A 24244-nucleotide genomic window follows, 5' to 3' on the forward strand; every position below is an offset into this window, starting at 1 on the left:
GGCTGAGTTCTGAGAACAGAGCCTGAGTGCCCCAAGCTCCACATTCCTGGGGCTGAAAGAACATTCAGACTTCAGGACAGTTCAGGCTTGGGATTTAGGATGCTCAAGCTATACTCTATGAAAATATTCCCCGGTTAAGCAAAATTTGAAACACTTGATCTCAAGCATTTCAGGAAGACACACAGAGTGTGTATCTTATGTCATAGCACAGACTCGGCCCAAGTAACACACAGATGATTCTACACACCACATGAAGTTAAGTATGGTGGAAACCAGACATTTGCAGAATTTCCTCAAACTAACATCTCCAGTGTTATTCTCGGCAACCCAACAACTGACGCAAAGCAGAAAGCCAAGCTTTGTAGCTCAAAGTCCATGACCAGCGAGTTTCAATATTTTATTAAAATAGCATATTTAACCAAGGTTAACCAAGAATACGTTAACATTGTTTCCCCATCCCACCCCAATATGCACCACAACACAGTAGTGATTTCAAATATCCTTGATCAAGAACCAACAGAGATGTTTCAAAGTCAAGTTTGCAACTAAAAACCAAATCTTCAGATAATTCTAAATTAAAAAAAGAAACAATGCTTTCCAATAGAGTTTTCATTTGTCCCCAAATAAACGCTGGTGCACCGCCCACCTGACAATACAGCTAGGATTTTTATTCTTTATGCATAGTGTAATGTCTCATTTATAAGTACCCACTTTTATAAATAAAATCGGCATTTCCCCCACTTAATGTTTCTTCTCAGCTTCACAAAGAAACCAGTAAATAAAACTGTCAACGACAGTTACAGCATACACTCTAACAGCAAGATAAAAAAACCTGAAAAGAGCAGAGATGCATCTAGGCTGTTGTACATAAAAAGACAGATTTAAAAAGTGCAAGGCAAAGTCTGCAGGTTTCAAGGGAGCTTTTAGGCACATCCATGTCTTTAAAGCAAGCTTCAGAATGAAATTCCAGTTTGTTCTTCATGACACCTGTTTAAGTCTTTAAAAAAAAAATCCCACAAAAGTCCATTTCATTAAGTGTAAAACGGAGTCTCAGGTCCTAAGGCTAACTCAGCTGTGGCGTGTCCGGCCCTTCTTCACTCTGGCGGGCTTCGGTTTGGGGATGTACTGGTTATTGGCCTGGTACTCCAGCTCCTTCCGGAAGTAGTGAATGGCTTTGTTCAATCCTTCCTCCAATGGAACCTGTTGAGAGAGTGAGAAAAAGGAACAAGGTCCCATCAACAGAAAGGCTTCCTTGAAGCAAATAGCAGAGTGCCTGGATTTGAGAGTGTGCAGTCAGCTGCCCACTGCGTGAGGACACTCAAGGACTCACACCGGCCAGGAGTACATCAAGGCCACTTTGGAGAGGCTTGAAGTTCTTTAGAGCTCCTTTCAGAACGCACTCTGCAACTTAGCAAGTGACACTATCAGTCATCTCAAGTTCCCAAAGTCCCTGAGTTCCCTCTTGTAGGCATGCCTACTCAGTCAGCTGCGGAGACTGTTTCTGAAATGTATGTTGGCCCACTCTTTTGAGGGAATCCTCCAAGGACTGAGGGGAGATGCTCTGAGGAAGCTGTCTCCACCTGCCTCACTGGGCCTCCCCCATCACACATTCGCACTGACAGCACAGGTAGGGAAGAACCCACGAAAGATGACATTTGAGGCAATCTTAACCTGAGCTGAAAACAGGAAACAGTCAATTGGCTGCTGAGTCATATAGGCTAAAGAGAAAGCTGAGGAGGGAGGCATTGCTGAGAACTCCAGTAAATTTGCTGGTGTTTGTCTCTCTTGATTATGGTGCTAGTTTTGTAGGTGTCAAAAATACAACAAAACACATTGTATTATATGTTTTAAATATGGAAATTTAGCTATTTATGCATTACACAAGACCCTGAAAAACAGAGGAAACATAATTAGACAAATGAATTAAACTAAAAACCTCCTCTCAGTAAAATAAAAAGGCATGCAGAGATAACCTATAGAATAGAAGAAAATACTTATCAACTATGTATCTGATGAGGAGTTGACAGTAAAAACTTATAAGGACCACAATTAAAAAAATAGATTTAAACAGACTTTTTTTTTCTCAAAAGAAGACACAGAAATGGCCGATATGAAAATTTACAAAAATGCTCAGGATCACCAAATATCAGAAGAACACACATAAAAACACCTCTTCCCCAAGTTCAGATGCTTTCTCTACCTCAAAAGTTGTCCCATTCACATGCACACACAATAATCATGGTATCTTTGGATGAGACTTTTCCTATCAATTAAGACTCATGTTACAAAGAAGCCAATGGCAAATTTCTCATATTCTGTATCTCTATGTAAGATACAACTTCTAAACAAATATCCTGGCTCTACATACACCTCCAAAACCAAGAGTGTATATTTAGTAAATATATATTGAATATTTTCCTAACACATTCTGTTTAAAACACATGCTTTGGTGACAAACTCACAAATGACAAACTTTCAAAAAGTTTGAGAACCCGAAGAGCAACAGAGATGGCTCAGCTGTTGAGACCCCTTGTTGCTCTTGCAGAAGACCTGAGTTCAGCTCTCAAAACCTATGTAGTAGCTCTCAACCACATGTAACTCCAGTTGCAAACGTTCTGATGCCCTCTGTGGGCACTGCATGAACACAGCACACATGCATACAAGCAGGCAAAACACAAACATAAAATACATGAATAAAAACAAAAACCATGGAGAATCCCTACCTCTGCTTCTGAAATTCGCTGTTTGGATGGGAGGAGTGGGTTTTAAGTCTGAGCATATTCATTTCTATTTCACATACTAATTTTCTGTACACAGCCAAAGAGTTGGACTAAAGTTCTAACTTCCCTTCAGATTCCATTAGTTAAGAGTCTCTCTCCTCAGCATGTGCCATGCCTTTGTAACAGGTAAACTGAGCTCTGGGCAGCACTCTGTTCCTGATGGGGGGTATGTCCTCAAATGCTCTTGTACTGAGGCACCCCCGCCCCGCCCTATGTTTATTTTCCGCCTGATATGGTTTTGCTTGGGCAACAGTGGTTGGGATGGCTGTCACGCTATGAGGGAAAGCCACCTGCCGGAGGAACAGAGCAAAGAGCAAACAGCTAGACACAGTAGATGGACAGAGGCATCTTGTTCCCGCAGCCTGGCAGGCCAGGAGAATGTTCTATAAGGAGGTGAGAATTTTCTATAAAGGTCAGACACTTGAGAGGCTACACACAGCCCTGGGACACTGGTGTTCACAGAAAGGGGAAGGGCTCTCCACCAAGAGACGAAGGGGCAGGGACTGAGGGTTCAGAGTACAAATGCAGTCTAGCAGTGAGGGAGAGGGAGCAGGGCAGATTTAGTGTCTAGTCCAGTCGTTCTCAACCTTCTGAATGGTGCAACCCTTTAATATAGTTCACGTTGTGGTGACCCCAACCATAAAATTATTTTGTTGCTACTTCATAACTGTAATTTGCTACTGTTGTGCATTGTAATGTGACTATCTGACGTGCAACCCCAAAGGGGTTGGGCCCCGCAGGTCTGGTCTAACAGGTCAGCCCGTGAAGAGCCTGAGCGTCTAGGAGCGCCAGGAAGGGGCGGAAGTCCACCTTCGTCCTTGTCTTTCAGTCTTCATGCTTTCCAGCTGGGGTTCCATCAACATGGGGACTGATATGACCAGATGAAACCTCACTTGGTTCAGCCCTGGACTCCAGGACCCTGCATCGAAGCTGCTGCCATTTTCTCATGCTCTGAATCTGAAATGTCCCCCAGCTCATGGCACTAGGTCAAGGCAGTGGAGTCCCTGGAAGGTGTGACCCCGACAGCAGATGTAAGTGCTATGGTGGGCCTTTGACGGCGATACCTACCTGGTTCTACTTGGTTCTGTCCCTGCATTACATGAGGCCACTGCCATGGACTGCAGCTCTGGCTGCCACACCTTCCGCCCACCCACTGGGAACCAAAACAAACCTTTGCTCCCTCTTAAGTTGCTTTTGTAAGCATTTTGTTACAGCAGTGAGAAAGAACAACTAGTGCACCCCCTTAATCCTGCCTTTAGAGACTGTTGTATGTCGGAGTCAACAGTAACTGTCAACCGGACAGACTAGAAACCCCTGGAAAACAGTCCCGATGCAGCAGCTGTCTTTATCAGGCTGACCTATGGACACATCTGGGAGACACTGCCTTGGCTGTCTTTACTGATATGGGACAGTCCAGCCCACTGAGGATGGGGCTGTTTCCTAGGCAGGTTATTATGGGATGTATAGGTAAGCTAGCTAAGCATGAACCAGGGAGCAGCATTCTTCCATGGTACCTGATTCCGGGTTCCTGCCTCCAGGTCCCTGCCCTGACTTCCCTCAGTGAGAGACTATGACTTGGAAGTGTAAGCCAGATAACCTCGTTTCCTCAAGCTTTTGGTCAGTGCTTCGTCATAGAAAGAGAATGAAAAGGGGACATGTTTACACACTCTCCTGAAAACAATGCATGGGAGTTGTCATTTTCAGCAACAGAGGAAGAGGCACCATTAAACAGAGAAATCCTCATAGCTGCCTGGACACTCAAGCCCACCCCACTTTGCTAGGAACCTGCCAGCAAGGGCACGGCTTGGGAGGAGAAGGCCATGGATGTTGGCGTCTTTCTCCTGAGGCAGTGACCTCCTCATACTCACCACTGGCTCCCACCCCAGCATCAGCTTTGCTTTCTTGATGTCTGGTTTTCTTTTTTGTGGGTCATCCTGGGCTTCCGAGAGAAATTGAATTTCACTTCCACTACCTGAGTTTTTTAAAAAGAAAAAGAAAAAAAGAAAGGTAAGGACATGTGAATCCTTTATCACTAGGGGGCACTGTTTTCCCATCTAGGCCAGAAGAAAATCATACCTATGGTAGAACAGGAGCAAGGACCCAACACAAACCACTCTGACAAAGCCATAGGACAGTCCTCACAAATGTAGGTGTGTGCCTGCATGGCCATTACCAAACAGTCACGTGCAGAATGGTTCTGGTCCCACAAGATCCTCCCACAAGAATAAAAGGGCTTGTGTCAAACAAAGCTCCATGTCAGGTAACAAATGCAGATGTGCCTATGGGGCACAATCCCTTAAACACGACATATAAATGTGGATGGAACCACCCTGAAGGTGGATGCTCCAATGGGCCACACCTGGGTATCCAGAATCTAGGAATCCCCTCCCCTGGAAATCAGATAGTCTATACCCGGCTTAACCAACAGCATGCAGAAGGTAACTTGGAGCCCATGATGACCTGACCATCAATGCTCTAGCCAGAACAAACCCAGAGCCAACATGTAATATGTCTGCTCTCCTGCTGGATGAAGCATGCAGATGACAGAAAAGCCTGGTCTACCTCCCTGAGATGAGAGGCTTGACCCTAGTGACCACAAGAGAAAGCGACTACAGTGACCGCTATGCAGACCTGGGGAGGTGTGACATGCAGTCCCACAGTAGCAACGTGGGGATCCTAAGTCCTCCTCAGTGGGCAGGTAGGGGTTTCCTAAACTCTGCAGTGCACATGGGTCACTGTGCACAATCTCATCTGGGAGGCCAGGGCTTGCATCTACAGTGCCATTATATCAAAGCCTCTGACCCACGGTTTCACCTGCACAACAGCAAAGGTTTCAAAGGCCTGGTGAGTGGAGGCACACGGTGACCGAAGCAGGCCCTGCCTCACCAGTGGGGCTGCACAGCTGGAAAGTGAATCTGCATGGGACTGCTGGGACCATACAGCACAGGGCTTATGTGACAGAAAGACTGTCTCCACTGTCTGTCACACAGAACAGGATCCCAGCTGTCCACAGCTGCTCACCGCAACTCTGATCCAGGAATGTCAACATGGAGGAGTCCATTCAGCCAAAGGGGGCAACAGGGTCAAATCAGAGCAGCCTGCAGCACACGCTTATGATGGTCCAGGCCAGACTAGCGTGTCCTGAACTCAAATTTCTGGCTTGGAGACCAGACTTCCCAGAGTGTCAGCAAGCCTGAGGATGAGGCCCGGGCTACCTCCTTGGCACTTGTAACCCAGGGGCCGGGCCAGACCCAGGAACATCCTGCTGCTTCATGGAACACTGTTCCAATGTCACACGGCCAAACCCAGCACGGACAGAACTAATGCCACTCTTTCATTGCTCCTGGAATTTGGTCTCAGTGGGGGTGATGCCCGGATACCAGTAACGGTCACCTGTGCAGGATGTGCTAACCTAACTGCATCACACCTGGAGGACAAACCTCTGTCCCACACTCCACCAGCCCTGCAACTAGACCTGGAGCCAAGCCCATCTCACGCCATCCTCTAACCCCAGCTCAGAGGAGCCGGACATGTTCCTCATACACAGTACACTCTGGTCCAATTAGTCAGCAGCTTGTACTAATTCCCTACTTTCTAGGGAAGGTACTACCAATAGACACAGTAAATGCAGACGAATTCATTCAGAGGAGTCGAGCATACTTACCAACAAGGTTTTTAATTAACTGGGCAAATTCCAGGATTGTGTGTTCTTCTGGGTTCCCCTAAGGAAGAAATGGATTCTCCTATAAGCGTTTGACAACGGCAGTACTCTCCTACCTGGGCTACATATACGAGTTCAGAGACATGTTCTGTATGAATCATCATCAGCCCCCAGACTAGCCTGCTTCCAAGTAACTTCTCCCCAGCTTCTTGTGCCACTGGAGCACTCTGGATGGGTTTCATTCTGGCCAGGTGCAAACCTATACTACCTTAGGCCTTTATCTGTTCCGAAGAATAGCCTTCAGGAAGGACAAGGTCATTTAAAGTGGGTCCCATACACTGGGTGAGCTTCCAAGACAAGTAACTTTTTAATCTACTCCCTTTTCTGTCACATTAGTGTTACTCTGCATGTTTGGTTTCACATTACTGGCTCTGCTAGGACAACAAACCTCCTCTATGAGAACGGTGCCAACACCTTTTACAGTGCAGGATCCAAGGTCCTATGGAGAAAGCTGCAGCAGCAATGGATGCTGTCACAGACCACCTTACTGGGGTGGGGCAGAGGAGTTGCTAAGCAAACCCGTTCCTTCCATCACGTTTTCTGACGGTTCCACCTTCACTTCTGCAATGCTGGAGATGGAGCGCAGGGCCCCGCCCACACCGGGAGCCACTTCACCACTGCTCCAACCTATCACTCTGACCCCATGAGGACCGCCCAGCAGAGACCACAGAAAAGCCCGGCAGCTGTAAAGTGTAAAATCTTCCAGCTCCCTTTTCGAGGCTATCCTGGACCCAGAGATCCCAGTGTCAGGAAGGCCCGGGCCTAACTGTAGGCACAAAGAAAGGTCCCAGGAAGCAGAGCGGAGTGATGGAAGGAACATAGGAGAAAGGGGCTATAGGAGACGCCTGGCAGACACTTTTCTGATTTGGTCGAAGACAGATTTTTAAGTAGATACAGTTCCTAAATGCTCTTGTGCAGAAGTTTCCTAAAAAGAATAAGGCACTAAGATGCACAGAGAACATGCAGGCATAAACAACGAAGTAGGCCCTTTTATCCATTTATCCATTCGGAGCTTTGATTCGCCTTACAAGTGTGATCTTTACACAAAGCCCTTCAGGCAGAGGGAGTTCCCACACTGCTCACGCATGCCTTGCAAGTGTCATCTTTCAATCCCTTTCTCTGCTTTGTTTTACTTCCATACTTAGCAGATGCCCTACACAAGCCAGCCGTGAGCAGGGAAAGCCTTCACCAAAGACCCTGCAGCTGGTGCAAAGGAGAGGCAGAACGGTACTCACCAAGTTGACAGGGCTGCTGACATTGCTGTTCATGAGAGCTACCAGGCCATTCACCAGATCACTGGAAAAGAGGGAAACCCGGGTCAGGCGATGCTCGCCATAGAGCAGGAATGCTGAGGGCACGCACCAAACCTCCCCAGACAAAAATGAAAACCCAAATGGAAAACTGAACGTGGAAACGAAACCCTGTGAATTAAGATGGTGTCTGTAATGCTAGCATGTTCATGGATGAAATGAGTCCTGTAACGCTGGGATTTGCTTTTGGTGGGTGTGGCAGGGTGGTGAACAGGGCGGAAAGAATGGGTTAAATCTACCCTTTCTGTGCATCTCTGAAAACAATCAAGGACCAAAAGTAAGTTAAAGTAGGTATACAACCCCCGCAAGATGGCAACTGCAGAGTCTCTGGTGAAGCCCCTCGCTTAATGTGAACCCACGTTAGTCAACGAAAACAAAAGCTACGACTGTGTCATAAAATAAGCTCCACAGAAATGAATGGACTTCAGTATGCAAACTCCATACTGGCAAATCACAGCGAAAGCCAAACAAACTGAGCACTGAAATCAATGCGCGCTGCTGCCCCCTCCCCCGGTCTCCCAGCCCACCCTTAGCACATCCTATGAGCTCGTTGTCGGGGGCAGCTGGATGTTTCTGATGGATTGTGATTGGCTGAGCCATGAAGGTGAAGAGAGAAGTAAGCAAACTTCCGCTTACCAAGGTTTGGTTCTTAGTTTCAGAAGCGTTAAAGTGTGGCTCTGTTAAAGAAAAGTTACTTCGTAAAAATGACACCTCACTGGGAATCTTAAGCGCTTGTTCTACGCCCATGTCCAGCAGCTACGGCTCTGAGTGACTTCCACGTGGGAACCTCTCCCTCTTCCTCCAGCTTCCCCACAAGGCACAAGCCACTAGGGGCCGTGATTGGCTTCCAAAACAAAACCCAAGATTGTTTTTCTTTTCTTTTAATTGAAATAAAAAAATTTTTTTTGGTGTGTCATTTATAAGGTTGTTTCTGCTTTTCTAGTTTCAACAATGGGGATTTTATATAAATATGCTTAATGTTCCGTTCTCACAGATCAAGTGCAAATGCAAACCACCATTGACCTTGAATGATTTCATTTCCAGGAGAAACTGGCAAAAAAGTCACTTCATCACCATGGCAATAGCCACTGCATCTACCACGCATTCTTACGGCATCCATCTGTGTGTCTGAAAGGAGACATTAAAAGCTGCCATTCAGTAGCATCCACAATGGCTTCTAACATTGGAAGTAAGGGCAGGGTCATGTGGCATTGGAAGACGGCTGGTTCTTAAGCAGCCATCCTCTTTGGGAGAGGAGGGAAGGAGGGAGGGCCGTGCACCTTATATGTAACAGGCTGGCAACTTTTAAAGTCAAAATTGTGTAATTCATACTCATTCAGCCTGAAGCTCTCTCAAAGTGTCATTTTGACAAAGTGACTTTTAAGGAATATATAACATGCCTTTGTTATGTGAATGAGGACAGAACCCAACCATGAAAGTCTCAGACACGTCATGCCAGATGTCAATGCAGATGACCATGTAGGCCTTGGGTCCCTGCAGCACTGCTGAGGCAACTGTGGCTCTGGGGACAGTTAACCCAGGACTGTAACTATAGATCCAACCCCTCTTACAAAGTAAGGGACTTTCAGCTTCTTAAAGGGGTAGGGGATATGTTTAAAACAGCAAGGCCCTGGTCAGTTCTCTGTGGAGAAATCACTACATAGTGTACATCAGGAAACCACAAGGTTCCTAAGTCCTGTGATCTTAGATGCCACCACAACGGCAGCATTACGGAAAGGGAATCTGCTGAAAGGGTCCGCTCCTATCAACAGGGAAACAACTTACATCCTCGTTCCAAGGTGTCAGTCTGGGAGGTGACCATGTGCAGGTCATAGCAACTAGGTGTGTGAGCTGTGGCCGTAACAGGCCTGACACCATGAGTGTGTTTTGTGCTAGGCAGGGTTAACACACAGCACAGGCATTACTGAGTTCTTAAAGTATTCTAACTACCTACCTCCTTCCCCACCAATGTATCTGAAGCTACTCAACTTAATTTCATAGGAGCTGCAGCTGAAGCAGTGTGACCAGAGGCAGGCTTCTCACCAGGGCCCCTTTTTAAAAATCAGACCTTATAATGGTGGAATATAAGAAGTGGGGCCCAATTATACAGCTCAAGACTGAATCTGTGTACTTGAAGACATTATACCTCCTTGGAAGTGCAGGACTGGGGAGGGGGTGAGAGGGGATGGGATGAAAACGCAGTGCTACTATTATTATGAAGAGGTGGTTCAATACATGGTGGTTTGACTAGTCCAGTCCAGAGACAGAAATTCACCCCAATATATTTCTCCAAGCACACAGTCTCAGCTCTACAGGCTAAAACAGAAACTGTCCCCGGGAGGGATGGCTACTTGTGCCCTGTGAAACTGTCTCTTGAAACTGTGAAGTTAACCTATCTGGACAACACAGGAGCAGCTAGGTCTCCTTTTCAGGCTTCCGGCCCTGTTTCACAAGATACGCATGGGTAAGGAGAAGCAAACACTGACTGTGATATGCACTTATTCACAGTTCCTTCTGGATCACATGTAAAAGTATATATACTTTCAGGGAAAAATCTATACTGGTTGTTTTAACTTTGGGGGAAAATTAAAGCAGCATTCCTATTTTACTAAGTGACTTCTACTGAGCCCCTCAGCTACTGAGATACGGTTGCTACTCAGACCCACACCCCATAGCTAACATCTTACCCTACAGTACCCTTGGATGGCTCTAAGACACCTGGGACAGCATTTTCTGGACAAGAGGCATTTGGGGTATTTGCATTTAAAAGCAAAAGTTCATGGTGTCAAAATCTAGATGTGGGTTTTACAGTGATCAAGGGTGCTGGAAATGGCCATGGAATTTGTAATTGTTACCCATAGGCAGACGATACTTCAGCATTGTAATTGCTTATTATTTCTAACCGCATTGACCAATAAAACCCTAGGTAGGCTTCCAAAGACAAAAACCCAAGTCCTCAAGTACATGAGCCCGCCTCAGCTTCAACATGAGGTTGCCGTTAAGAAACTCTGATCTCATATTCTTAAAAACTCTCTCCATGCTAGAGAACTATGATTTAAAACATTGGTTGGACAACTGAATCCGAGGTTTGATGGGTGATTAATTGGCCTGCAGCATTAATTATCCAAGCTCCCCTCTGTGCTAGATAATGTCATCTATGCAACACTAGGTGGCAGTGAAAGATTAGCCGGGAGTCACAGAAATGGTGGATGAAAACCAACTTTAACAGAGAGAAGCAAGAGGTTTCTAATCAAATATTGAAATGAACTTACTACATAGTTGAGCTGTGGAAATACTCAGCATGTACAATATACACTGAACTCTTACTACATTCCTCTACTCAGAACCCAGGCTAAGGACCGGAGCCTTACCTGACATACTGGAACGCTCTTGTCTGAGACCCGGAACCATACACCTAGAAGGAAACCAAGAGTTAGACCTGAGAGGAAACACCCTGACACTATTAGTGGGGCTCCTTGGAATTCTGTGCATCTGATTTCAGAATCAATCCTTGACAAGGCCCTGAAAGGCTTACGTCTTGAGGTTCATGAATCCTCTTTGCCTGACACATGTGTCTATCATCCTTAGCAAAGAAGTTTCTTGTTGCAGCCACAGAACCATCACAGAAAACCACAACTGGTCAAAATATAGAGAACTGAAGAGATGCTCAGACTCAATAGATCCGTTTACAACACAACTCCTGCACCTAGGCTCAGGGAACATATGGAGAAGGGGGTAGAAAGATTTTGAGAGCTAGGGGAGCAGGAAACCTGCTATAGTATTGAATGGTATCTCCTGGAGACGACTAGGAAGATACAACCACAATACTGCAATGATATGGCTGATAAGACTCAAACAATGACATAATCATAAACACATTAATGAGACCTCAATCCTAGAAAAAAAAAAACTATAGGCAACTAACAACTACTGAGAGAGGGAAAATCAGTCTTCCCCAGGGATGGACTCCTTAGCTTGTTATCCAATACCAAGTGGTGAAATCATATGCATATAAGCTACACTGAAAGGACAGCAGGTATATTTATATATTATGCTTCTGTGTTTGTGTTGCAACAATAATAATCAAAGGAAATGAGGCCATCAATCTGAAAGGGAGGAAAATGGGAAGTGTTGGAGGTAAAGGACACAGGAGGGGCTGAGGGAAAGGGAGGGGAGGAAACGAGGCAATTATATTTTAATCAAAACAAATTAAGGAAAACGAAAACATCTTGAACCACATCTCACACTCTGTACTTCAGTACTGATACTTTACATGAGCATATACAGCTATATCAAGTTTCCCCTCAAAAGACATAATTCAAGAACTGGCTTCTTGAGTTAGGGTATGTCAGGATCTATGTAAAACTCAGGGGACTGTGATCCTGGAGTCCAGTTATGTAGCACACACTAATGTGAACAATATTCAGTGGGGGCTACACACGTACATGCACACACAGAGATGTGACCAATATTCAGTGGGGGGGTCTATACCCCCCCATGCACACATGGACACACACACACATACACTAATGTGAACAATATTCAGTGGAGGAGCTCTACACACACACACACGAACAACATTCACTGGGGGCTCTCCACCCTGGATGCATTACAAATGATAGACTTCTGCCTAATAGATCAGTAAACTATGATCATAGCTATATATCTGGCTCCTAGGGAATTCCAACATATGGCTACAGCCAAACTGAGACCTTCCAGGAGAGTAATAGGACTCAGAGGTTCAGGTTTGGAACACCCATAGTCCCAGTGAGCCAAGAACTGAGTTAAGGGTCCTCAATGTTCATAAAAAGTCCAGGATGACAGATCTCAGTAGTTAAAATCAATTAACAATGGGAACCAGATGGTCCTAGCTGGTGGGATAAACTATTTCTTGTGTGGCTACCAACCTTTCCTGTCTGACTGGGTCTGGACAGTTGTATTCCTATTGCCCTAAAAGTAATGCCTCAGCACCAGCCATAGCTGGTTGACTTTCTGTGGGAAAGACCAAGTTTTATATTCCTCAAGTTCCTGCAGAGACTCTGAGGTGCAGCCCAGGCTCAGAACTACTTAGCAAACATCCAGAGGCTCCCCAAATCCCAGGCTTACTAAAACATGTTTCACTTCTGATTTGCAAGATCTTGGGAGCCGAGCCTGAAAATTCACTTTTCTGAAACTTCTGGTGTGTGGTGTTGATGTTCCTGGGTTCACAATCTGAGAGCCTTTGCACTAAAGGACATGAATATTTACAAACATTCCATAATGACAGAAATGCAGCTACAACACCACTGTGGTGATGTTTGTCTCGATTTTTACATATTGAATAATGGATACAAGAAAATACTGTCCCAAGCATCTTAGGGCCATCCAGGGGCACTGTAGGGTGAGGTGGTAGCTATAAGGACATGCGCTCCATAGATCTGAGCAGCTCTCCGTCCTATCTCCATTGGAACAACTATGGAACTTTTGTTCTGCTTAAGTGAGGGGCCTGGTAGAAATCTCTCAGAAAAAAATGAAAATTGTACTTAAAAAATTCAAAAGTTCTAACAACCACTGTAGATTTTTCTGGAAAGTAAAGAAAAGCATAGTTGATCTGTCAAGACTGTCAGGCTGTAACATGCCACGTTCAGAGATCTGGCCTTTCAGCTTCTGCTCAGGAACGGAGGGCCAGTGAGAAAAGGGAGAAGAGCACTGTGTACGGAGTGGTCTGCTGACAGCATACAAAAGCCACAGGACCAAATCTCAGCAAAGGAGCCCCAAGGGCAGGGCCTAAAGAAGCACCCAACACAAAAACCATGGGATCAAATCTCAGCAAAGGAGCACCGAGGACAGGGCCTCAAGAAGCACCCACTGTCTTACTGGTTCAGGGTGACCGTGCCCTTCTGGCTCACTACCATACCTGCCTGGGGACTGGAGGCTACTCCGTGTCTACAGGCCAGGTAGAGTGGACGCTCAGCCACACTCATGAGTCTGTACAGTCCCGCACTCTGGCTTCACTTCACAGGATGAGAGAGAGTCAAGGAGATTCTGGGGACTAAGTGCTGTCTGTGTTCAGGTCACAGTAGTATAGTGACCCAGGAGTTACCGAGATGTTTAGCGAGTAGGGGTGACAAGAACCGCAAAGGGAGCTGTCATAGCACTGTCCTCTACCATGTGCACTAGGTACTTAAGCTACGACAGCCTCTGCTGAACAAGCTCCAGGGTCTCCAAAACGTCTAGGGCCAGCGGGGCACTTCTCGTACAACTGCGTTAACAAAAGCTCTGCTTAGTGAATCCAGCCCTCATAACTGTCTAGATTCCTCATCTCTCTCCAGTCCGCCAAGTCGTGAGGCCGCCTGGCCTCCGTCAGAAGAATCCTCTGATGAATCCCCCTCCCGAAATGCTTCCTCCTCTTTCTTTTTCTCTCCACAGACTTACTCTGCTCCTTGGCTGGGATTCCTGCTTACTCTCTCTGCTAAGGCTGCGCTTGGTCTCCAGCATCTCTCCCCACTCTACCCCGCTGACCTCTACCAGAACCACCTGTCAAGGGAGGAAACGCTTTCTCAATTGAGAGAAAAGCACCGCAGTTCATCAGGTTCTTGATGGGCACAGAATTCTGTGAAACAACAACAGCAACGGAAAACCACAGAACACTCGAAATGGCTCCCCGGGCCTTCTGCCTGGGTGGCTAGGAAAGAAGGAAGTCTGGCGGGCTCTGGGTTAATGGCATTCGGATGGTGCCAGTGATCTCCTCCTGTATCTCTGACACAGAGTCATGCCGGGCCTGAAGACAACATGAGACACGACCTCTGCCAACAATGTGTGCATTCTTGAGGCTGCCAGAGGGCTTACTTTTCTCCTTAACATGGGGCCCCTGAAGCTGCCAAGGAGGCAACAAATTGAAAAGCTGTTTCTTCGAAGGATGCTAACAGTTTTCTCTGCAAACAGTCAGGGCTTCAGGGATGTCTCCCTTCCCAATAGAGATCACTTGAACCCCTAATATAACTGTCCCCCAGTTTCCATGCAGATTGGCTCCAGAACACTCCACAGATATCACAATCCAGAATGGTCAAGAAATGGTTTAGTATCTGCATATAAGCTATGCACATTCTCAATACAGGAAAACAACATCTGTCCGCGTTATCACAGACACCACACTTTCTAACATTTTCTACTGCAGCTGGCTGAATCTGCAGCTGGGAAACCTGTGGAGAGAAGCCAGGTGCAGCAAGAGGGGATCTGAAAGGCAGGTTCGCCTGGCAGTTACAGCTGCAGCTGCTGGCTTCTGTGGCTAACCACTGAGCCACTTCTCACTCACTGCAACAGAGAGCAGTCACCACTTACCTGGTCATGAATTCAACCATCATTTGTCTCACACTGCCTGCTGGACATGGAAGGAACAAAGGGCCTGGTTTCCAGAGCTAATGTTGTGCTAGTGGCCTGGGACTGTAGTGGTTTAGTCAGTAGTGAGTGCAATGGAAAGAAACCCATGGTGACTGAAAGCCAACGGTGCATTCGAATAGAGAGTGCTCCAGCCGGCACTGGCTACAGAGAAGGGGAAGAGGCCCAGGGAACAGTCTCAGAACAGGCAAGACAGGCGCTGAAGGAGTCAGTTTGAGGAGTGGGAAGTGGGGAGGGTAGGAGCCATTGGAAAGGTCCGTGGGCTATGCTGTTCCTGAGATGAGGGATCTTTGGGTTTGTCCTCTTCAGAAGGCTGACTCTAGGCCAGGCCAAGAGAAGACAGAGAACAAGGAAGGAAGTGCCGCAAAGACAGGGCACTGTGATGGCAGTGTGGATCCAGAGCCAGGCCGCCAGGACGAGCTGCTGGAGTCCGTAAATGGTATGGGAAGAGAAGCAGGTGTGACTTCAGAACCTTCATCAAGGGGCAGCAAGGTGCCACTTAGGGAGAGGAGCAGAATGGGCTTGGCCCATTATAATGCAGAACTGAGGTCTAGAATGACATCTTTTCTGTGAAGTACTTATCAAAACTCACCAACACGAACCTGCGCCTTCCTAGAACCACATTCGCTCACTCCCTGGCCTTCACTACGAGGCAAAGAAAAGAGTGGGGGCAGTTTAAGCAGGCCAGTGGGCACAGGTGGAGTTCAAGAGTACAGGGCGAATGCAATAGGCACCCGGGCTCATTGGAAGGCCATTCCTGGTCTGTCTTCTACTCATTTATTTCTATTCCTTTCATTCAGGTAGCGCAGATACACATGACTATGAAGAATCAACTCTGGAAACCCAAGTCCCTGAATCAAGTCACCCTTTCTTCGCTATATGCGGCCTCCGGGCAGACCTACCGTGAGCGGCTCCCCCTGCAGTGCTTGCAGGATGAAGTTGCTGACCACCCGCCCATCGTTCATGTGCATTCGTGGCCCGAAGGTGTTGAAGATCCTCGCCACCCGCACTTCCACACCTTCCTGGAACGGAGAAAGGACGTGAGGCACGCGTATCCACAGTGTACAGTGCTCATACATATTCGGCGCCTTGCACGGATGGAGAACAAAAGACTAGACCTCTTCTGTTCTGATTCTCAAATGTGCTTATCATAAAGCAACTGGGTGCTGCAGAGCTACATCAAAGCTAAAACTGCCTCAGATTCACTGCGGAAAGGCCAGTAGGATGGGCCTCTGGTGGGGAAGCTACGAGACAGTTGTGTAAGGGTAAACTGTTTATATAAACTGTTCTCCAACAGGTGCCTATTTTCCGTGGGGGGGGGGGTTCATGCCCTAAAATTTATTAGGGAATTCCTGCCTATGAAGCCGATGACAGTAAGCAGACATATGTTTGTTATGCACTTCAAGTTACAGCCATGGTGCATGCCAAATGTCTGGTGAAGATGGAAATGGCATTAAATTACACCGTGCAGGCTAGTCTGTGGTTTCGGGAATCTGCCATAGATCTTAGCGCCTATCCCCTGGGGATGGCAGGGATGATAACTAATGAGGGGAGGAGAAGGAAAAGCAGGGATGCTGCTCTCATCAGAGGATAACTCAAAAGTGTCCACTTGCATTTAACTGATGAGAAAGAGGGTGATCAGAATATGGCATTATTCTCTGAAGAGACTGGAAAACCTCAGCGATATTGCAATACTCAAATAGGCATGCCCAGCAGAGGGGAGCTCAGGTCAGATGCTCTTGCCCTCTTGATCTCCCTTCTCGGGAATGAGCATCCAGAGCATGGCCTTATGAACTGACCTCTACAAACAGTTACTGCTCAACACATAAACAGGCAGCCCTGCTGATTTTTCTGTCTGAACCTGAAGCCATTAGGCAAGCTAACTGGAATCAGCTAAAGATTCTTAAGAGCTCACACAAACCACTGAAGCAGCTGTAGCCACTGTTGCTACTCCCTCTGCACATAGCAGCCTCATGGCTTTCCAAATGAACACACTCAAGTCCAGAGATCACACCAAGATTAGCTACACCGAAGGAGATAAACCCGAAGCTCCTTTCAGTTGAGCCGTGTTCTCTTCCTGGACACCGGCATCTTTTGGAATTATGCTCAGCTCTTTCTTCATGGTGTCAGCAAACCTTTGCCTTGACACAAGGTGACAAGTGTACAGTTCTCCTGACACACTCATCCTCTACCCTCACAGTGGGATACTGAAGGTACAACCAATAGGTGTCAGCAGGCTGAAAACTGGGGAAGTACCCATCAGGGCAGTATGTCATTGTGGGCAGAGCCACTTTCTGAAGGGTCAATGGGCAAGCACATTCCTGTGTTCTAGACCACATGACATCAATCTACACAGCTGAGCCTGTCGCCTACCACACTCGCGAGTTTCCATCATGCTGCGGTGCAGAGACTCAGCGTAGACACGGCCAACATTCACAGAATTAACTACTGACTCATTCTTAGCAACAGCTTCATGCCGCTGTGTGCTCTGTCCTTTATAGGGAGCCATGAGTCATGACCCAAGACTCTGGGCACTGGGGACAGGAACATCTCAGCAAGTATGCATTAGGTCAGCATAAAACCATAAAGCCACAGGCAGAGGACAGGCCTGAACACATGGCCACTGAGCACAAGCATGGGCATAGAGGGAACACTCCAGGTTTGTCCCAGCACTCTCCAGCTGTGTTTAAGACTTATGGTCCCGATGTTTGAAGTGGGAACAACAATATTCATTCTGCTGTGTTCCAAGGGTTAGAAAGTGATGCAGTTTTGAAAACTGACCATGCCACAATTCTGAGCGCAAGACAGACGGATGTTTTCTGGTATCCAGTATCCCTTGGACAGAAAAATCTGATGATGCTCAAGTCCTGAACAGGGTTTGCACAAAGCTTTCACAATCATACATGTCAGCTCTGGATGACTTCGATACCTAGTTCAATGTAAGTGCCCTGCACAAAGCTGTATACTCTATCACTCAGGGAAGAATGGAAACAAATTCAGCACCTGCACCATTTCCCTATGCTTTCCCTTCATGGCTGGCACTACACCCTTATTATTCATGAAGGAGAGATGCCTGCACTTGTACCCAGCCTTTGTCTCCTGATTGTGGTAACTATCAATCCAGCTACAAACCTGAGATCTACAATGGTGACCTGCTAGCATGATGTGTTGGTACGACAGTGACACAAATGATGTGGGATTTATATCCCTACTTGGAGATGAAACCCAAGACGGACAATGCTTGGGCAGCCAAGAACCTGTCCTGGATAGGCTAGGGGGTCCAGGATCAAATCAAACACCATTGCTCTGCTAAAAGGACACAGCAACAAATAACTCCTAATGACATACTGTTTTACCTAGAGATCAGTACCTTGCTCAACCCTCATCAGTGAAGCTGCTTGTTGCAGGAGATGATAATTAACACAGAGACTCACGAGTGGACCCTGTGCAGAGTGAGAAACCTTGGAACACTCAGTCCTAGCTGGGATGTGGATGTCGTCATCAAGCCCCTCCCCTCAGAGATCAGGGAGCAATATGGAAGAGGAGGTGGGAAGACTAAGAACCAGAGGGGCTGGATGACACTAAGGACTCAGTGTCCTTCAAAACAACAGGACAACAGGACTCACATATCCATGTGAACTCACAGCCTGGGGCAACATGCAAGAGCCTGCACAGGGTCGAGCCTAATGGGGTTCTGAGGCTCAGAGGACAAAGGGGACACACATTCCCACCCCAAACCAAGAAGCTATCAACAAATGACGTCTACTTGCAAAGGAAAAACTAGTTTTCTCCAATGGAGTCTCACTACAGATATTAACCACACTTAAGGTTAGGCCCTATGCCCAGCAGTAGACAGTTAACACAAAATGACCTTGGTGGTATTTTTGTAGACTTTTGTCTCACACTGCTTTGTTAAGGCAAGTTTTGTCTTACTGGTCTTTTGTTTGTGTATTATGGTTTAAGATTTTCTGTCTGTATGTGTTTCTTGTGTTTTTGCCTTGTTATATTTTTTTAAATTCTGATTTGTATGTTTTCTTTGTATTTTCTAAAGAGAAAAAGAAGGCTTGGATGGGAGGGCAGGATCTGGGAAGAGTTGGGGGAGGAGAAACCATAATCAGAATATATTGTAAAAAAAATATTTTCAATTAAAAAAAGGGGATCATGTAGAGTGTTTCTCAGGTACCCCACGAGGATGAGAGGACTACATGGTAGAATCCCACAGCACTCTGGGATTAATCATAGGCCTGGGGAAGAGAAACTGGATGGGACGAGTATGCCATAAGCTGGCATCAGACAGGGCACTGTTCACTTACAGTGGCTAAATCTTAAGGTATAGAGTCAAACAGCTCTCCCTCAAGACTGCTCTTAATTATAAGCTATGTTCTATCAAGCCATGGATGCTGTAGCATGATCAGTGTACAATGATGAAAAGTCCTTAACGGACAGATGAGCACTACATAGGCTGGGGATTGGGTCTACCCAGAAGGTCACCCCCCACTATACAAAGACCTGTCCTGCAGGAGAAGCATTGAGTATACGGACCTGAAAGCTATAAATTGTGCTCCTAAGAATGGCAGCTCCTACTCTGCCATGCTTCCTTATTCCTTCCCACACCCTGCACGTGGGTGAAACAATGAGGGCAAGAGGCTGAATCATTTTATTCTCTGCTGCCTCTCACACTTGAACCTAAGGACAAAGTCTTGGCCACTGGGGAATGCAGTTCACTAGGCTGGATGACTCTCAGATTCACTCTGGAGGGTGGCAGAAGGTCACATAGGGTGGGAGATGGCAGATGTGTCTGTAGTTGTCTGACAATCCTCTTCAACTGACTACCTTAGCAGTGGATCCATTATTCAGCCACCCACAGTCAGCAAGGAGGGTGAGTGTAATACAGAGAGATATCATGGGGGCAGTATATGCCTATGAGTTTTACTACAGTGTATTGCTACATTGATCTAATTTGTTACTGCAAGTAATATCTTACTATGCCTAACTCATATTAAATTTTATCATAGTTATATATACCCAGAAAAAGCATAACATGTATATAGATTCCTGCACTTTCAGTTTCAGATACCCGCTGGGTTCTTGAAGTTTATCTCCTTCAAAAATAATATCGGACTGTTATTAACTGATGTGGAATTTCCCTCTGTATGCTGTGAATACCATTGGTTAATAAAGAAACTGTCTTGGGCCCGTGCAGGGAATAAAGGTAGGTGTGGGAAACTAAACTGAATGCTGGGAGAAAGAAGGAGGAGTGAAGGAGAAGCCATGGAGCAGCCGCCAGAGACAGACATGGGGAACCTTGCCGGTAGGCCACAAGCCTCATGGTAAAATATAAAATAACGGAGATGGGTTAAATTAATATGTAACCATTAAGAAGCTAGAGTTAATGGGCCAAGCCGTGATTTAAATAATATAGTTTCTGTGTGATTATTTTGGGGCTGAGCAGCCGGGAACCAACAAGCGGCCTCCCTCCAAAAGACTACTATGTTAACAAGTGGACCCTCTTATAGTTGCTATGCATCAGGTTATACTGACACCACTGCAAAGTCAGGAGGGAGTGGATACCACACTGCAAATGCCTATGTGGGGTGGCAGGATGTGGTCAGTGGGACACCCTGGGAACAAGGCCAGGGCCAGCAAACACAGCAAGTCCTCTAGGGCGAGTTTTACCCATGGAACACTGGGCTTGTTTGGCTGCTTATTTTCTTTAGTGTAATGTACATAGCAACTAGTACGCTAATGCCAAAAAATAAATGAAAGTCATACCCTTAAGGTTACTGCCCCAGATGACTTCTGACTTCAAGTTCTCCTTCTGCTCTGTTGGTCTGTGGTTCTATGAATGGCGGCCTGTTGCAGACCCAGCTGAGAGAGTGGGTGGGCCATGACTTCAGAAGCAGACTCACAGGGGGCTAGGAGGGCAAACGTACCCTGAGCCCTGACCATAGCCCCAGGGCGAGCCCCCACATTATAAAATCTCCATCCCACAGGCACACAGAAGCAGCAAACTAGTTCCTCCCTGACAAGTTCAAACTATTCATGAAGGACACTCTGCTCTGTCCTTTGATCTCCATAAAACATGTGCAGTGAAATAGAACTTTACACTGAATATATTAGGGTAGTTCACGAACTATGAGAATCATGGAAAACAACCTTTAAGAAAATGCATTTTTATTTAATAAAAAAGGCTATTCAGATTTCTATTTGTCTTGTTTACATTTTCATTCTTTACACTGGATTTTTTTACACACCATGCAGAGCCCTGAAAAAAGAAAATTATTAACAAAAAGGGATACATTCTTGTGTGTAAAAAACTAGTCATTAAGATAACCAAACCAACAATATGCTAATATACACCACTCAGATTTTCTAACAGCAGAAACCCTAACAACTAAAATGCTTTTCTCTAAAACTACCAGAAAAGGCTGCATAGTTACAACTCAAAACCGATGCCACCACGGAGTGACTCGTATTTTAATCTCCAGTTGAGCAACAACTGGGACCTACAGTATCACCACATGGGCTGCTGCTCTGGGCATCATCAGCAACTGTGCTTACTGCCCTAGAGTTGATGCCCTTGGATTCGAATAGTGTCACCTTTTCATTCAGTGGTACTTCCTTATCCACAGCAATCTGTCAAGACAGCAGGACAGAGCATGCTGCACAGGTAGCCAGTCATAGGCTCAACCTCCACTTAGGAGCCAAGGTTCTGGGAGCAAGTTTGGAGCCCACTCTTTTATCTGAACAGCAGGCAACCCACACGCAATGCAAGGATGCTTGGCACAAAGAGGGAAGATTAAACAGACCTAGACAAAGCCAAAGCAGTTGCTGGCACTCTAGCCCCAGCTCCTGATCCTTCGGGCATGCACTCTAGGCATGCGTGGTAACCCCACATGCTATGGCATCTCTAGACGGTAGCATGTCTGACAGGCAGGACACCATGGCAGCCAGCAGAGCAGTGGGCTGGGTAATCAGCATCTATGGGTTGTATTCTCTAAAGTGAGAAATGAAGACCAGCAAATTCTCAGTCACAGACAGGAACTGCCACCATACTGTCTGGGCCTAGAAGGAGTTTAGTACCTGTTCTGAAGACATCTTACCCAGAGGGCAAACCCACACAGGGTCACAGGTACCCGTCTCAAGCTCACAGGTACCCAACTCAAGCTGCTGGTTTCTAATGTGAAAGTTAGAGCTAAAGGATGCTCACTGTGTCTTGGATGCCCTGTGGCTATCACAGTGGTGGTGGTCTCGTTTATTTTTCCTCCGCACTATGAGCAGCAACTTTTCTTCTATTTATCTGTGTCTTCTGACATTCCTACAACTCACAGAGCATCCTGCTATACCCAGACCTGACCAGTCTCACACACACGGGGCCTGTTCTCCCAGGGTAAGAGGAGAGGCGGCATTTCTCTCCCTCCTGAGGATCTACTCGGACCCAGAGGAACAGGTGCTAGGGTGCATCTATGAGTTGGCTGAAGTCACGGTCTAGACTCATGGCTCTTCCTATGTGAAAGCCCACTATTTACAGCAGGAGGAACAGGGACAGAAAGCTAAACGCTCACCCCGTGATTTACATTACATCTATTAGAATTCAGGCCCACTGCTGGCAGAGAAAGAAAGCAGAGAGGTCTAAAGCCTGATACCCACACAAGTTATTTGAGCACTAAAAACTGGAGGAAGCTAAGTGCTCCAGGCCCATCATAAAGAGGCAGCTTTAGCTTCATGTTGTACGGTCACCCATGGAGCAGAATGACTCAGTCTCCATAAAGTAGACAGAAGCCAAGGACTGCCCCAGAGCCCTGTTTCCACACTCCAGTACCAGGCACTCACATGCTGTCCTCCTTGCTTGCCCACTGGCTAGATGTGGTAGACAGCGTATCTATATACACTGTCCTGAAACTACAGTCCATACCCATGGTTACTTCCCATCATGCCCTGCTTCAATAAAAAACAAGTTCCCGAGGACCAGAGAGTGCTGGCCCAGGCACAAAACAAATTCAGTGAGAAAATTCACGGAACAGCACAGGACCTCACCTGACCATACAACATGCCCTCTGCCCAACGCTTCAGGGCACAGCCACAAGCCCACAGCAGAGGTCAGAGGTCAGAAGTGAGTGCCCAGCCATCTCCAACTCGTGTCACAGTAGAGTCAGCAAGGGAACCTTGGCCTCTTGGTCTGTGCATGAGACGAAACGGCCATGATGGAAGTGCCCAGTGTAACAGAGAGTCATAAGGCACGTGGGAGAGATGCCACCCGTCCTCAGGTGAAACAGAAATTCCCCTGGAGGTCCACAGTAAAGCACCCAGCGATAGTAAAGTACCCAGCAATTCCATTCTACACTTAAGAAATGACGAGAACGATGATTTAAAAATTCTACCAAGGCTAGTGAGGTGGCTCAGAGGGTGAAGTGCATGCTGCACAAAGATGAAGGTCAGCGCCCCAGACCCAACATCAAAACCAGATGGGCTAAGGCAGCCACCATAACTCACTGGGAGGAAACAGGATCCCTGGAGCAAGCTGGCTAGCAAGGCCAGGTGATCTGCAAGTTCCTGAGACCTCCACAAAAGTGCTCCTGCATGCAGATGTACATGCGCCCCCATACACAAACATAAATACACGTATAATATTAAATATTAAAAATTAAATAAATAAACCACACCAACTTGGAGGCCTTCGAAAAAGAGGCAGATGTTAGCTGCTGATAGGGCAAAATGACAATAGGGACACATTCTCAGAGTAGTGGAAACAAGTTCACCTCATTTTGAAAATGAGGAGCTATGCAGAAATGGTTGGCAATGCATCTGTAACAGTGGACACCAAGCCTGCCCACACTGGCTGGTGTCATCGGCCCTGCGGTTGACCCTGCACAGAGAGTGCCTCACACGTGTCTAGAGCACCAGTGTGAGTCTCGACCAATACCTGCTTCATGTACGCATAGCACATGGTCTCCGCAACACGTTTGCCCTCGTCGTAGCAGGCCCGGGGTCCTATGGGATTGACGTGGCCCCAGTAGTCCTCACTTTGAGGGTGGACCTCAGGATCTATGAGAAAG

General features: G+C 46.6%; 1 protein-coding gene across 4 annotated transcripts in view; it reads right to left on the minus strand.

Moving 5' to 3' along the window:
* Positions 1-366: 366 nt before the first annotated feature.
* Uxs1 (UDP-glucuronate decarboxylase 1) overlaps positions 367-24244 on the minus strand; it is a 70467-nt gene continuing 46589 nt past the window's right edge. For all 4 annotated transcript variants that reach the window (XM_038343914.1, XM_038343913.1, XM_038343916.1 and 1 more), the window contains exons 9-15: positions 24112-24233; positions 16091-16210; positions 11183-11226; positions 7737-7797; positions 6445-6502; positions 4649-4752; positions 367-1200 (exon numbers count right to left, since the gene is read on the minus strand). In XM_038343914.1, coding sequence (XP_038199842.1) covers positions 1069-1200; positions 4649-4752; positions 6445-6502; positions 7737-7797; positions 11183-11226; positions 16091-16210; positions 24112-24233 — 641 coding nt within the window. In that variant the 3' untranslated portion in view covers positions 367-1068. The remainder of the gene's footprint in view (positions 1201-4648; positions 4753-6444; positions 6503-7736; positions 7798-11182; positions 11227-16090; positions 16211-24111; positions 24234-24244) is intronic.

Source organism: Arvicola amphibius, chromosome 9 (genome assembly GCF_903992535.2).
Source record: "Arvicola amphibius chromosome 9, mArvAmp1.2, whole genome shotgun sequence".
In the NCBI taxonomy this organism is placed as follows: Eukaryota; Metazoa; Chordata; class Mammalia; order Rodentia; family Cricetidae; genus Arvicola; species Arvicola amphibius.